Source organism: Solanum stenotomum, chromosome 11, assembly GCF_019186545.1.
Source record: "Solanum stenotomum isolate F172 chromosome 11, ASM1918654v1, whole genome shotgun sequence".
NCBI classification, from domain to species: Eukaryota; Viridiplantae; Streptophyta; class Magnoliopsida; order Solanales; family Solanaceae; genus Solanum; species Solanum stenotomum.
The window spans coordinates 31,903,880-31,920,034 of NC_064292.1; the positions used below are offsets into that span (position 1 = coordinate 31,903,880).

General features: G+C 36.8%; 1 protein-coding gene across 5 annotated transcripts in view; it reads left to right on the forward strand.

The window, feature by feature from the left end:
- The window catches only part of LOC125844801 (uncharacterized), a 77,124-nt gene that overhangs the window by 50,320 nt on the left and 10,649 nt on the right, over window positions 1-16,155 (forward strand). For all 5 annotated transcript variants that reach the window (XR_007444192.1, XM_049524136.1, XM_049524139.1 and 2 more), the window contains exons 20-22: window positions 2,291-2,434; window positions 2,553-2,660; window positions 3,336-3,443. Coding sequence is in view for 4 of the 5 variants with exons in the window: in XM_049524136.1 (XP_049380093.1) it covers window positions 2,291-2,434; window positions 2,553-2,660; window positions 3,336-3,443 (360 nt within the window). In the remaining variant the exon portion in view is untranslated. The remainder of the gene's footprint in view (window positions 1-2,290; window positions 2,435-2,552; window positions 2,661-3,335; window positions 3,444-16,155) is intronic.

The following is a 16,155-nucleotide window of genomic DNA, read 5'->3' on the forward strand; positions in this document are numbered from 1 at the left end:
GCATTTTTAAGGTCAATGCTGCATATAAAATTATGAACCAATCCAACCAACAGATAGCAAACTGGCCATGGAAGCAGATTTGGAGGATAAAAGTTCCCCACAAGGTATCAATTTTTGTATGGTTACTAGCAAAGGAGGCCACTTTAACAGTGGACAACTTGATGAGCAGAGGTATGACACTGTGCTCAAGATGCTTCCTGTGTAAAGAAACAGCTGAGACAGTCAACCATCTATTTCTGCATTGTCCATTCACAGCTCATTTGTGGAGAATCATCATAAACCTTAAGGGTATAGCATGGACAATGCCAGGCAAGATAACAGAGGCTCTTAGCAGCTGGGAGGGAATATGTTCACATGCAAAGGATAGGAGTAGATGGAGAATTGTCCCAGCTTGTATCTGGTGGACAATCTGGAAGGAGAGGAATTCCAGATGTTTTGAGAGCTTAGAGAATGATGTGCAGAAGATCAAGTTGAACTTCATCTTACTGCTATGTTTTTGGTGTAATCAAATTTATTCTAATGATACTGTGTCTATCATAGATGTTCTAGATTCTCTATAGCTAGAAAGGAAAGACACTAGAGCTCTATTGTAAATATGGTTTCAGTACTACCCAAGTACTGTTTTGATCCTTGAAATGATACAAAGTTACTGATTTCAAAAAAAAATTTCACCATAGTGGCTTGTCTTGAACTCAGTTCTTCCAATTCTCAATTTTGGACATGTTTTCTGAATCATGGAGCCCAAGAGTTTCCTTCACTGTAATGTGAAATGGCCACAGTCAGGGTCACTGGCAATGTTGAAGAGATTGGGAATTCATTCAACAATATTAAAATTCCCTACTCATTTCAAGAACTTGTACAATACTAAAACCAAATGGAAGTTTTACTACAGAAAACCCTCCCCCTCCCAGTACTCAATACAGAATTATATTCTGTGCAAGACGGGCATACTTTGACACACAAGTGAACTAAACTATCTATTAAGGTCCCCTTGTCTCCTTTGCACTACCTCGCGGTGTGAAGTCACCTCCTGGGACCTGAGATTTCCTCGATTCACATGGGAGGCTGTCATAGGAACCCCTGTAGGTCTCCTTGTTTTCTTTGCATTGTTTTCCAGTTTTGGCCACTCCCATTAAGCAAAACCACTTCCAACATGTTTTCTTCATATCTCCAAGTATTAATGACCTTTCTATCCTCATGCGGTCTCTCACATACTTTGATGCGAATTAAATTGCACTTATATCTTATGATTAATTCTAATTAGTTAGGAATAATTTACAGGGCTTTACATGAGTATATTGCCATTTTATTATTTGAATAAACGCCTCCTATTTTAGGTTACATTCAAACCAAAGTAAACCAAGCGTAATTGGTCACTACATCTTGTTGATATTGATTGAGAAGTTTGATGGAGTTTAGCCAAATGATTGGGCTGTATTATGACAGGTTTCATCAGCTCAAATGATCAATTAGCAGATGTTCTTTTCTCGTTCTCTATAGTACTCTCAGGCTGCTATCCAATATCAATACACTCAGATGTATATATGTATTTCATATGAAAAGGTGTACTATCATCTTGATTAATGTTGTTTCTGTTGTTGACAGGTGAAAGGTAACCGTGTGAATCCTATTCCATCTTCTTCAGATTTTGTAATGTCCAGCAGTATTGATTTATTAGTAGTGTTATATAGTAATCACGTAGCTACTGTTGCTTCATTTGCTTAATATCCTGTAATTTTGCTATCTTATTTACTTGCAACCCTGCTTCAAATTCTTCTTTTCTTTTGAGCTGAGGGTCTAGCAGAAATAACCTCCCTACCCTGCAAAGGTAGGCTAAGGTCGGTGTACACCCTACTATCCCCAGACTCCACTTGTAGGATTACATTGGGTATCTTCCTATTGTTATTGCTATATTTACCGAGTCATTCTCTGTGTTACAAATTGACTTTATAATCATTNCCTCCTGGGACCTGAGATTTCCTCGATTCACATGGGAGGCTGTCATAGGAACCCCTGTAGGTCTCCTTGTTTTCTTTGCATTGTTTTCCAGTTTTGGCCACTCCCATTAAGCAAAACCACTTCCAGCATGTTTTCTTCATATCTCCAAGTATTAATGACTTGTAGGATTACATTGGGTATCTTCCACTTGTAGGATTACATTGGGTATCTTCCTATTGTTATTGCTATATTTACTGAGTCATTCTCTGTGTTACAAATTGACTTTATAATCATTTAAATTGTACCGTCTGAATGCTAAGGAAGATGGACTTTGTTATTTATTTGCTTTTAGGTGCTTGAAGTCTTGAAGAAATGCATTTTGTCCATTTCATATATCCAGAAACTTGGTGAAGTGGTCAAGGATATTTTATTTGGTGATTCTTCAATCCACAATGCACTCTTTCGACTTGTTTGCACAACTTCAGATGGCCTGGAGGTGCATCTTGCAACCTGTTGTTCCCTTACATATGCTAATAAACTCTACTGTGCGCTGAATCTTTAGCCAGGATGCAGGATCCACACTTGATACCATTGCTTTATGTTTTCTTCAACAGAAGCTCTATTTCAGCCGGCTTTATGGACTGACAGATATTGAAGGATTACAGCAGGCTATTGTCTTGGGATTGGATATTCTTTCCAGTATGCTTTCCGATTTGTCAAGGGTATGCTTGATAAAATTTTTGCTTCTCTTTATAAACTTCTTGAAGGGTTGCATGCATTTGGAAGAAAGTTTGCTTTTCTTCAATCTCTGCGCCCCTGTTCCGTTCCACCTCAGGTTGAATAAAAGCAAAATTTTCCTCGTCTGTTACTTACTAGCTTATTTCAATAGGAACCGAAATGCTTGAGAAATTCATCCCGGAATGAATGCTTTTTTGTGGGTGAGAGAGGATGAGAATAATGTAGTGTGCATTTACTTATTTGAGCTCAATTCTTCGAGCTTATTTTTTCTGGGGATCCAGATTGAGTTTGCTGTCGACAAAATCAGACATCAGTAATTCTTGCATTATTTTTTTTGGAGCATCTGCATAAAGCATTCTAATCTTTAATCAAGTGAAAGGTGTCCCAACTTGGCATTCATGATCTTTGTCTAATATTTTTCTCATACCGACACCCTGTTGAGTTGTTTATTTTTCTCTCTCATTCTGTGATAATTATAGATTTCAGAGTTTTCCTGCTTTCTTTACTGCTGGAATCAGTCTATTAAACAAAATTTACAGCACCTAGGTTGAATGAAGTTCATTTTCAGAAGACTGATATTCATGGATATCCCTGATCTTGTTTTACTTTGTGAAGATGTTTGACAGGAAAAACTAAAACCTGCTTATGGTTCATTTCAGGTTGTGCCCACTTTCACCGTCTTTTGTCAAGCAGTCATGTCACTGACGGCAAAACCAGTGCCTGTGGTTACTGCTGTGATATCACTGATGTCATTCTTCCGAAATCCTGTATGTTGTCATCACTATTTAATTGAAAGCAATTTTTTTCTTGCTTTGCAAAATTTCTTCGGAGTTCAAGAATTTTCTGCTCATTTCCCTAGTGCATTAATACATTCACTTTGATGTCACCCTTCTAATTGTTGCGATAATACAGTTTCACTAGTTTACTGCTTCTTGTGGTGTTAAGGTTTTGAAGATTGTGAGTTCCTATTCTTCCTGTGTTATCTTGGTTTCAGTGCTGATTTCCCTATTTAGGTCAGGTTTTGTGCTGATCCAGTACTGAAATCCTGTTACTCCAGTGCTGCTTCATTTCCGAACCTGATAGCTGTGTTAGTCTAATCTAACTTTGGATTAGATTTCTTTCAGTCAGGTGCAAGTTGTCTCAATTTACCAATGTTATATATGTAGTGGTAATTGTTGAAATGATTGACCACCTCATCTGTAAACTTAAGCTGTCAAAGAGGGAACACTTTATTTATTAACTTCCGCAAAAAGTCTTCTTACGTGTTAGCCTAATTCTTTTTTTTGCCGGCCAAGCATGAAAAAATACTTTTTTATATTTGGGTGGCGGTGAGACCCGGACCAAGAGCTACAATGTTTTATTTTGTTATGCGACAATAATGATCAAAACAAGATGTGTGAATTTCATCAACTGTCCCAATGTCTCCAACAACTTTATGTTATGATTTAACCTGTTCAAGGTGAACTACTATCTCGGTCTTTATAACTTAAATTGCTTTCTGAAACAACTACTCCCTCCAACCTATTTTATGTGGCACAGTTTGACTTGGCACGGAGTTTAAGATTTTTTTTTTTTTTGAAACTTGTGGTCTAAAGCAATCCTCAGATATTTGTGTTGTTGTAAATCATTTGACTAGGGTAAAAAGGGAAATTTTAAAGTGATATTGTTTCCAATTATATTAAGTTGACATTCTTTTTAGGACGGATGATACGCTCAAATTACACCTCCCTACAGAAGTATAAGCGATCGTTATCAAGTAAAGAACCCAACTTGTGGGTTGGGGTCGATCCCACGATGAAAATGGTTTAGACTTTACTTTAACCAACAATTATATTCAATTGGTAAAATTACTTCCAGAAATAGGTAATTAAAGGGGGGTTTGTTTGTGTGAAACAAATAGTAAGAATTTAATAAGTAATCAGTAATCAAAACTCAACTTTGGTTGTTATCAAGGTAAGAGAAATAACTAGGGTATACGTGTTCCCCACAAGCTCATAACACAGTAATCCTAGTAACAACAATCCTTTCCTAGTGTATTACATGCAAAGTGATAAGTTAGGTATCTCTAAATCCTTGGTCTGGCATCTAGAGAATTTCACCCCGCACTGGTTCGGCTACGTGTGTATAATTTACTAACCCTTACCTTTACCTCATATTAGACATCATAATCGATGTTTGGCTTAGTTATTACTTTGCACCAATCGACACTAGCCTATTAGATAGTATCACACTAAATCTATGTTGATAATTCTTTTCTTGTTGATTACCTCCTTGGTCCGGCAAGTAGCAACAAGGTGAGTTTTAACGCGTGCACTCGTTAAAAAGACTTCTAAACGAAAGAATTATCAATGCATGCAAAACACTATTCAAGAATTGATTATTTACTATTCATAATTTGTTAATCGCTCATGGTTTCCACAACCCTAGTTGTGGATTTAGTTACCCATATTAGCAAGAACACAATTTAGAGTTTTAGATGAAGAAATCATGAACTTAAGTAAAGAGAATAATAAACCCAGAAATTCAACTTGAATTGCAAAGCCAAAGTCTTCAAAACGAACTTAGGAAATCAATAATTGCTAAAGTTGCAAATTAATCTCCAAAGTTACAAAATAAAACTAGAATAATAATGTCTAACCCTCAAAAACGAGGTTTACATGCCCTATTTATAGAAAACAAATCCTAAATTAAAAAGGAAACAAATGAAGGAAAGTTTGTTCATGCACGCGTCTTCATTCCACGAGACTGACTTACAGACCGTCAATGGATCTACGGTCGTCCCTTCCGTCAGCCAGGACTTAGAAACTATTTCAGCCTCCAAAAATCAGCTTCTCTGAAGCAAACAACGGACTTGCAGTATAGACCATAGATCGATCTACTGTCCGTCAATCCCCTCCGTAGCTTCACACTTAGAATCTTCAAAAATCAGGTACTGGAACCCTCGCAGCATCATTCTACGGATCAATCAGTACGGTCTACGGACCGTCAATGGCCACCGTGGTTCCACACTTGGTCAGATTTCCCTGATTTGTCATCCATACCTTGCCTGCTGATCTACGGCCATCACCCACGGACCGTCAATGGACCTACGGTCCGTAGATCACCTCCGTGAATGCCCTTTTTCTGCATTTCTTTCAGCTGTCTCTATACCTCCGCGCCTGAACATCTTTCCTGCAAAATACAATAAAAACACATAAAAACCAATACAAAAGGCCCTAGACACACAACTTGTAAGTGAAATGTATTAGAAATACTGTAAACTCACGGTATATCAACGGACTACAAAGGAAAAAGTGTCACATAAAATGAGATGGAGGGAGTATAATTTTCCTGGCGTTATGTCAGGTCCCAAATTACCCCCTAGACATGATTGGGCACCAATTACACACCACCGACCAGACGAGCCTTTCTTGAGCTTCAAGTGCCTCATCTTCATGATCAAGGAGAGTATAACTTGAAGATGTGTACTTGAGGTTCCTTGAATTGTGAAAAGCATGTTCTTGAGCCTCAAACCTTCATTTCAAACTTTCTTCAAGCCCCTGACACAGTTACTTGATGAGATGCTCTTCAACTCCCGAGCTTGCCTTGGCGTGTATGCATCACTTGTGGTCTTGAATATGCCATAACATTCTTAATTTTTGAAACTTATGATTTTAAATATGCCATAACATTTGTGTGGCTATAAAAGTTTCTTATTAAGGGTAAAATTTAGAAATGAATCATTCTTATTGGAACTAGACTAAAAAAAGAAATAAGTTTTACTTAAATACAAACATAAATGGCTTTCTAAGAAAGACCCAATCTTCAATAAAGGAATTTCATGGGTGCACCAAATCAAAATGAAAGATATACTTCTCAACTGTACCAAGTTATTTTCACCTTCTCAAAAGCTCTCTTATTTTTTCTCGCCAAACAACCCAAGCGGGTGCAAGCTTCAATGCCGTGCATCTTGTCCTTCTACAATGTTTCCAGATGAACATAACCACTTTTACAATGTCTAGCATCATCTGAACTGACCCAAACCATCTAACTATTTCCCACCATAGTCTAGCTGCTAAAAAAATGTATGAGTAGGCTGTTGACATCTTCACCTGAACCCTTGCACATAAAGCACCAACTGACATAAATAACCTTCCTCTTCTCAAAATCTCAACCGTCAGAATCACCCCTCTTATTGTTAACCAAGTTTTAACACATTTTTTTAGGTACCTTAGAGATCCAAATCGAACTAAATGGAAAGACAACCTCCCTTGTCAAAGGCTTCTCATAGAGAGACATAATAGAGAATTCTTCATTATTACCCGTCCACTTCCTGAATAGTGGCTATGTTGTGGTGTACATTGTTGCGGAGTGTATAACCTTGCCACCTCCAAGTGTCTTGGGATGCTGTGGAGAAGGTGTAGAAAGAGCTAACATGTCGGGAAGGGGGAAGCAATAAATGGGAGGGCAAATTAGTGGTGTACAATGGAAGGAATAAGGAGATGGGAAAGGGAGGGCAAATTTGCCCTCCGATAAACTGGATCAGTTATTGTATATCCACTGTGAAGTTCTCCGTCATCATAAATGGTAGTAATGAAGGGTTTTTTCCATCACAAAGGGGATTGAGACAGGGAGATCCCATGTCTCCTTTTCTTTTTATTTTAGCCATGGAAGGTTTAAATCACATGATCAGAATGGCAAAGAGCAATGGGTGGATTAAGGGTTTCCGTGCTTCACCTGCAGTGGTAGTGCTATGGAAGTCACTCGCCTATTATATGTTGATGACTCACTAGCTTTTTGTGATGCAGATATATCCCAGATCAGACACCTTAGAGCTATCCTAACTATTTTTGAAGGTATTTCTGGATTGCATGTTAATTGGCATAAGAGCTTTATCCATCCAGTCAATCAGGTGGACAACTTGCCACTGCTAGCAGATACTCTTGGATGGGTGGCTCCCCTTCCAATCAAATATCTTGGTTTACCTTTGGGAGCCGAAAACAAAGAAGCCGAGGTATGGAATGAAGTCTTGGAGAGAAGTGGCAAAAAACTATCAAAGGTGGAAGAGCCAATATCTATCTTTGGGAGGTAGGTTGGCACTCATCGAATCTGTAATGGATGCCCTCCCTATTTATATGATGAGCTTGTTCCCAATTCCCTAGAGTATAGAGAAGAAGATTAACATGTTAAGGAGATCCTTCTTGTGGCAAGGTAGTAAGGAAAAAAGAGGGTACAATCTGGTTAAATGGGATACCCTCACACTCAATAAGAATCACGGGGGGTTAGGGATCAAAAACCTTAATATCCAGAATGAGTCATTAATGCAGAAGTGACTCTGGAGATTCTGCATAGATGACAGGGATCTATGGAGAAGATTTATCGCTGAGAAATATGGTTTACTAAACCTATGGTCTATTGAAGAGGTTTTGGGTACTTTTGGTTGTTGTGTCTGGAAGTCCATCAGAAGGTTGTGGCCACAATTCTATACCAATATCTCCTTTAAAGTGGGTGATGGAGTAAGAATAGATTTTTGGAATGAACTCTGGATAGGGGAAAACAATTTGAGAACTCTGTTTCCTCGGCTATATGTCTTTAAGTTCACAAAAAAATGCTTCAGTGTCACAAGTCTGGAGTCCACAAAGATGGAATTTGGTTTTCAGGCGAGCTATGAATGACTGGGAAGTTACAGAGATTGCAAGATTCCTTCAATTGTTAAGTACGTTTCCTAGGATACTTAATGGAGTTGACAAACCTATTTGGTTGCTTCACAACAAAGGGGTTTTTACAGTTAAATCTTTCTATTGGAAGAAGAATAACAATCAATCCACAACGGGCTTCTGGCCTTGGAAGCAAATCTGGAAGGTCACAAGCCCCCTAAAAGTCTCTTGTTTCGTATGGTTTAACAATTAGGAGAGCATGTCTAACTCATGAAGTCCTACAAGGAAAGAGAATGCAAATCTGTTCAAGATGTTTTATGTGTGATCAAGACGCAGAGAGCAACTTTCATCTGTTCCTTCATTGTAAAACAGCCACAAAGTTGTGGGACATGTTCCTCAATATTCTTGGGGTCAGTTGGGTGATGCCAAAGTCCACTATGGAGCTGCTTAACTGTTGGAAAGGTATCAGTAGTAGAGGGTCAAAGGAAAACTGGTAGATGACCATTCCAGCATGTATCTGGTGGACACTATGGAAGGAACGGAATACCAGATGTTTTGAAGGCAAGAATAGCAACATTCAGAAGATACAGAGTCAGAGTCTTAGTTTATTGTATTTTTGGTGTAAACAAGAGTTGGGGGATATAGTAGCACTAGTTGACTTCATAGGTAACTTGTAAAGTTCTACTTTTGGAGTCCTTTCAGAGGATTTCCCATACTTTTGGTGGGTGTAAGATTCTTCCTCATCATTTCTTTGATGACGAGTTTTTTGTGAATACAAAGTTATCCTTGTCTAAAAAAAAAAGGAACTCAAGCAAAAATCACCAGCTAAAATTCATAGAATCAAAATTTTAACCTTAAAAATTTCAAATGGATTACGAACATTGAGAATATGAATTCTCTAAATTCAACTTACCCTAAAAATTCTGAGTGAAATAAATGGGATAGTTTGATGATTGAATTTGAGAGGGTAAGGTTTCGGATTTTTATGACAAGGTCACTGTTTTTTTTTGGTTAAGATGGTGGACTGTGCTTCCATGGAAAAAGATATCAACAGTGGTTTGCGGCAAAGTGGTTGTAGCTGTGAGATGGAATGGTGGTTTCTAGTGGTTAAGAAATCAAGGATATGGTGGTCTATTGGGTGTATTATGATGGAGGAGATGTTCCTTGATGGTGGAGAAATGTGCCGACTATATATGTATGATAATTGTGTCGACAAATAGTCTTACCTTCTGGGATGGAAGAAGTGAGCATTTACTGAAAATGGTCATCGTAAATAGAGCAAAGAAGTCTCTCTACCTCCACGAGGTAAGGTAAGGTATGCATACACTTAACCCTCACAGACTTCACCTGTGGGATTACACTGGGTATGTTGTTGTAAATAGAGCAAAAAGACCAAACTCTGTTGACCCATTTTGATTTCTCGAGCATCAGATTTAATCTTAATTTTTACTTTAAGAGAGTAGTCCTTGAGATCAGGACTAAGTGTCAAGTGTAAAATGTATCTGTAGCAAGTTACCGACCAAGACAAATCTTGAAATAGTAAAGCAATAATGAAGAGAATGATGAGCTTCATAGAAGTAAAAAAAGAAGAAGAGGGTGGGTGGTATATTTTTTAAATATAAAATTTTATCTGTAGAGTAACATTTTTTTTTTCGAGTAACATTACCTATTGGAAGCTAATGGAACAAGAGGGGGAATCCTAATTTTTGGTACAATAGGATATGGGATGCAGAAATGGGCATACTCTTATCTCTTGCAAATTTACTCTAAAGACTTGAGAGTTTACTTGGCAACTCTCCTGTGTATATGCACCTAGTGATATAAAAGAAAGAAGAAGTTTGGTCGGAACTTGCCAGTGCCATTTCTCAGGACCATGGGCTGTATATGGGAACTTTGACACTGTATGATTCCCATAAGAGGAGAGGAATTGCAATAGAATCAGTAGAGCAATGAAGGACTTCTCGGAGTTTATTGGTGACATGGAGCTGGTTGATCTACAACTATCAGAGGGCTGATATACATGGAGACAGGGTGACATAGGGAAGTGCTATTAGGTTGGACTAATCTCTAGTATCAATGGACTGTAATGAGAGCTATAGGAACGTTAAACGATCTATTCCTCATACAGTTACATCTAACCATTTTCTTGTGATATTGCAATGTGGCAATTGGGATCGAGTTAAGTCCTACTTCAAGTTCGAGAATTGGTGTGCTACAAACAGAGGGCTTCAAAGAAAGGGTGAGAAGGAGTGGTAGGAATCATTTGTGTGTGAAGGGAAGACTTGACTATGTTTTGGCTTTCAAACTAAAGGCTCTCAAGGTTAAACTCAACCAGTACTCCATTCAAAGAAACCTGGAGTTGCAGAAAGATTGTATTCTCAATCAAGCTTAACTGAAGGAAATCAATGATCAAATGAACCTGAATGAGGAAGAACTGGTCACGCAAGCATCTTTAACTATGGAATTTGAGAATATTGCAAGACATGTCGAAGTGGCTTGAAGACAAAGATCCATGGCCTTGTGGCTAAATGAGAGGGACAAAAATACAAGATATTTCCATAGAGTAGCAAATTATCATAAAAGACTTAACAGCATTGGTAAGTTGTTAATTGTGTGTCTGTGTGGGGTGGAGGTGGGGGGGATTCTGATCAATCCAGCTGATATAGAAAAGGAAATTGTCACCTTCTATCAGGATTTATACTCTATATGTGAAGGATTGAGGCCTCAAGGCCATATAGGAAACTGTCCTAGGATCAATTTTTGTCTGAAGATAATGTGTTGCTTCAAAGGCCAAAGCCCCTTTTAAACACGAGATATGGGATATTGTGAAAGCATGTGCCTGGGACAGAGCCCCTGGACATAATGGAATCTATATGTTCTTTTTTCATCTAGTGCTGGGAAGTGGTAAAAAATGAAGTGGTAGTTGCAGTACAAAATTACTATGATCAAGTTTTTTTTCTGAAAGAAGCTGTAATGCTACTTTTGTAGCCTTGATTCCAAAAAAAAAAGTTAGAGGACTAAAGGAGCTGAGAGATTTCAGGCCCATCAAGCTCGATAGGGAAGTATTTACACGGTCATTTCCAAACTCTTGACTGAGAGATTGAAGAAAGTAACATTCAAACTGGTGGCCAATCAATAAATGACTTTCATTAAAGGAAGATATTATGGATTCTAATTTGATTGTCAATGAGATGGATACGAGAATTAGAAGCAAGGAGCCTGGAATCTATGCAAATTCGATATAGAGAAGATTTATGATTGTCTCAACTGGAGCTACATATCAGAAACTCTGAGGAAAATGGGTTTCGGTGACAGATGTTCAGCTGGACTAAATATTGCATCCGTACAGACATACAGTAAGGTTTCGATCCTTGTATATGGATCACCAATTGGTTCTTTTTCCATCCAGAGGGGCTTGAGACAGGGTGATCCCCTATCTCCCTTTTATTCATCGTAGCTATGGATATACTTAAGGTTAGAGGTTTTAAGGTGAGTTCAATGATAGACAACGTTCTGGAGAATTCTCATCTGTAATGTGCAGATGACACCCTAGTGTTCTGTGAGACCAACTGTGAATACTAAGGATTATTTCCATTCTCTTTGAAGATGTAAGCTTTTTTTATCTAGTAAATGATGTGAACTAGTTTCATTTTTTGGTGAGTATTCTTGGTGGAAGAGTTGGGGCTCTACCTACTGTATCTAGGGATGCTTTAGGGAGCCGAACACGAGACAAAGGATATATGGAATAGAACCTTGGAGAAATGTTAAAAGAAATTAGCCAATTGAAAGAGCCAATATAGTTCAATGGGAGGAAGGCTAATTCAAGGACCATCCATCAAAATTTGAAACAGAGGTTTCCAGAAATGTATATACTTTCAATACTATAGGTGGCATCAGTAGGAAAACTATGGAGCAATCAAGACTAGAATCTCACTTTCAGAAGACCACTTAATGATTGGGAAATAGACAGGCTAGAAGATCTGTTTACAACTTTAGAACAGGTCAAGGAACTTTCAACATCTGAGCATAGCATTAGGTGGAGTGGGGAGAAGCAAGGAAATTTTACTCTTAACATTGTGAACAAGGCATTGTACTCTTCTAACAATCAAATTGAGTGTTGGCCATGGAAGGTTAAAATACCATACAAGGTAGCAGGCTTCACCTGTGTGTTAGCTAGAGAAGTTGTTCTTACACATGATTCCTTTAGAAGAAAGAATATCAGTTATGCTCTAGATGCTACCTTTGTGGAGAAGAGGCAGAGACAATTGTTCATCTCTTTCTGCCAATTGTTCATCTCTTTTTACATTGTAATAGGACTACTCAACTATGGAGGATGTTTCTCAGCCTAAGAGCTGTAAGTTGGAGCATGCCTAGGAGCATAGTTCTAGCATGTTGGAAAAGAGAAAGAGCTAACTCTCTTCAGAAGGAGAGATGGATGGTCGTCTCAACTTTTATCTGGTGGATAATGTGGGAGGAAATGAACAATAGATGCTTTGAAGATAAAGATGAAGGGCTAGGTACTTTTGTATTTTTGGTGTAGAGGAGATTGTGTTGAAGACCATGAATCAATTTTTGATGTTTTAGACTCCTTTTAGATGATAGAGGAGTTGTGTAATTTTGTATGATTATACCGTCCTTTCATTTATATACACACTAGTAAACTAACGCGCGCCTCGCGCGGGAATTCAATATCACAAAATTTATAAAATAATACTTAAAACCTATCGGTCATTAAAATTAAAACACTATATTATCTTACATACAAGATTACGTAGTAATGAACATTAATAATTTTATAATTTATCCTTTTGCTTCCAGGAAGTTTACTGTTTGATATATGTGGGGAATCAAATGAACATAGTAAACAAATATTCTAATTTTAACTTGTAGAAAGTTCAGCCCTACCTTTTGCTTTACAATATCATTTTAAAGTTCCTAATTTAAATGTATCATAAAAAATTATTAAAATAAGGAAGAATGTATCATATTGGACAACAATTCAACTTATCATATATACTTGAAAGGGAAAAATATTACACAAAACTATTTAGTTTGTTTGGGTGCTTTTTAAAAATCAGCATACTAGTGTAATGAAGTTCAATTTGAAATTACACTTCTATTCCAATCGCGTTGTAGAGAAACACATCTATTACTTCAAGAAAAGTATTTACAACTTGCTATAAACTTGAGAATCTATCCATACTTCATATTGAATATGAACAATTAATTTATTGTGTAGTTATTTATGTCTTTGGGATTAAAAGAGGCTCTAGTCTAGTCATATTCCTCTATAGGTCATCCGACACAACATTCTTGAAGCCATGCCAAAAGTTTATTATTTCTTGTCTTCTTTTGCTGGTTCACATTGCACATCAAGGTACGATAACGTTTTTAAGATCGTTATGTTCTTACAATGGCATACCAAGTTTGAAATTTGTCTTCAAGAGATGGTAGTATATATCTTTAAGGGATTTTTTTTATTATACCTTCAACAATTTCTGGAGAGAAAACATACGTGAATACTCAATTAATGCGTGTTATTTAATCTGTAATAACAAATACTTATAACAATAACTTTGCAGAGTTTAAATCATGTACTCAAAAACAACAATTAATAATATAAAGCATAAATTAATGACTGTAAACAACATTCCAGGATCAGTAAGAATATAATGAAATAGAAAGGAAAAAATCTAGCCCACTGAATGCACTATGTCCTCCTGTGGAAATTATTCCTGCTAGTACCCGAGGATTAAAAGATTCCTCTCAGGATAGAACGATTCTATTCACCAATGTATTGATACAAAAATAATGGTGTCAGTGAGCCACTCAACAAGAGTAAAGTACACAAATATTTAATCGTGTAGAAGAAGAAAAAGTTCATAATTTGCGTTGTTTAAAATGAGAGAATATCCCTCTATTTATAGACAACAAAGGGTGGTGTGAACACATGCTTATTGTGCCTTATCGGAAATCTCACAACTCTTTGGAAAAATTACAACTTTTCGTAAAAGTCGCAACTTTTCATAAAAGTCACAATTTTTTATGAAAGTCACAACTCTTCATATTTCATTCATACCTTTGAAAATCCAACGTGTACTTCATATATCAATTCAAAGCTCTAATAAATGACATTGACATTCAATCTATATTGTACCACCCCAAGAAAAAACTATGATTAACTCAAATCACCAACGGTAAAGTTATATTATTGAGAAACGGTAGAGTAATGCATGCAGCAATGCAATTATACATAGGATAAAGTTTGACCCAGTATTACTAGCTGGTGATCAATTACTTAAGTTCAAAGGGGCCTGATAGTTATACATATAGAAGATTTGGTGGAGGCTTAATTTGTAAGATGGTGGAGATAGTTGTGAAGGTTTCTGAGAGGAGGGGAAGACTAGTTTTGGAGATAAATAAACTAAAAGGGAATCCTGATTTGTGGTGGCGCCACGTAGACAGCCTAGGGTTCTCTTTTATATATATATGATATGTTACTTTTCTCAAAAAACTAACTTTCAACTATAAAAATAAATAATTATTTTTTTCTGATTTTAATCTTTCTTTAACTTGTCGTGTGATGTGGATCTGATGTATCATCCATCTCTGGGCAACTAAGGAACACACATAATTAGAGGGGTTTAAAATACTTGTTTTAAATGAGTTGAAGTGTCCGATGAAACTCCATTGAGTGGGGTGGCCGGGACTTCAAAACAGTGTAAGTAGAAGTTGTCTATTAGACTACCTGCCAATATAAAAATTGACATTCTTTCTAAAACATGAAAATGTAGAAAAATGGCAAGGCCTTCTTCTGGGGCTTTGCAGCATATTAAAAGATGGGATTTTTTAAAGAAAGGAGCTAATTAAGAAAATTAGTTCGGTATAAAATGCAAGAAAATTAACTAACACTAACATTATCATTCTCAATTTTTTTTAACTAACATAAACAATTATTGTTTTAGTAAGAAAATTGAAAAATTAATTGGGTGAAATATATGAAGCAAAAAATCAAGTTAGTCAAGTTCAAGAACCATTTTCTGATTAAATGTAAATTTGCCTATTAAAGCTTCCGGTGACTAGTTTCCTTGCAATTTCTAGTTTCTGTTCCTAATATCTACATCATTCATCATAATGCTGTGTTAATAATCAATATATTGATTTGCCAACTCTATTTAAAGGCAGAGGTGCTGGGTGCATGCCTTAGCACTTTGAATACCGCAGAATCTCTAAGAGGGAAGTCACGTAGGTTCAGGTTTATATGTGCCTCTAGTAAGTATTAAGAAAAACTAGGTTCCTCAATGAAATGTGACAAGATTCTTATGAAAATCTAAGTGCTGACTGCAAAGAGAAATAATATGGGTTTGTTTTTATAGTTTTAAAACGAAATCAACCTATTCTTTTTATCTAATACTGAACTTTAGGATAATGTAAACTACAAGAAAGAACTTGATCTTGCAGAATGTTTCTGGAAAAAACTCTGTGCTGCATCAAGGTCTCTCTTTTTTTTGGAGTGGGGGGTGGGTGGGGAAGAAAAAACTCAAAAAAGTAAAAAACGGATTAACAGGTTTCTAATGATGAGCAAAATCTAAACCATTTATTGCATGTATGTGTTTTATTTTGTTGAACCTTTAGCGCTCTCCTGTGCACTCTTCTTTTAGTTAAAGGTTGCAGCTTTTTTAAGGTTGTATCTATCTACTTCTCTCCACTATTTTTTTTAATTTCCGGGTAGTATCAGAAATTACAAGAAATAATCTTCTGTTGGAAATAGAATCTTGGCATTCAAAAGGAAACCAAAATAGGTTCCAGTGAAATCATTCCAAGGTCTAATATGGTTTGTAAC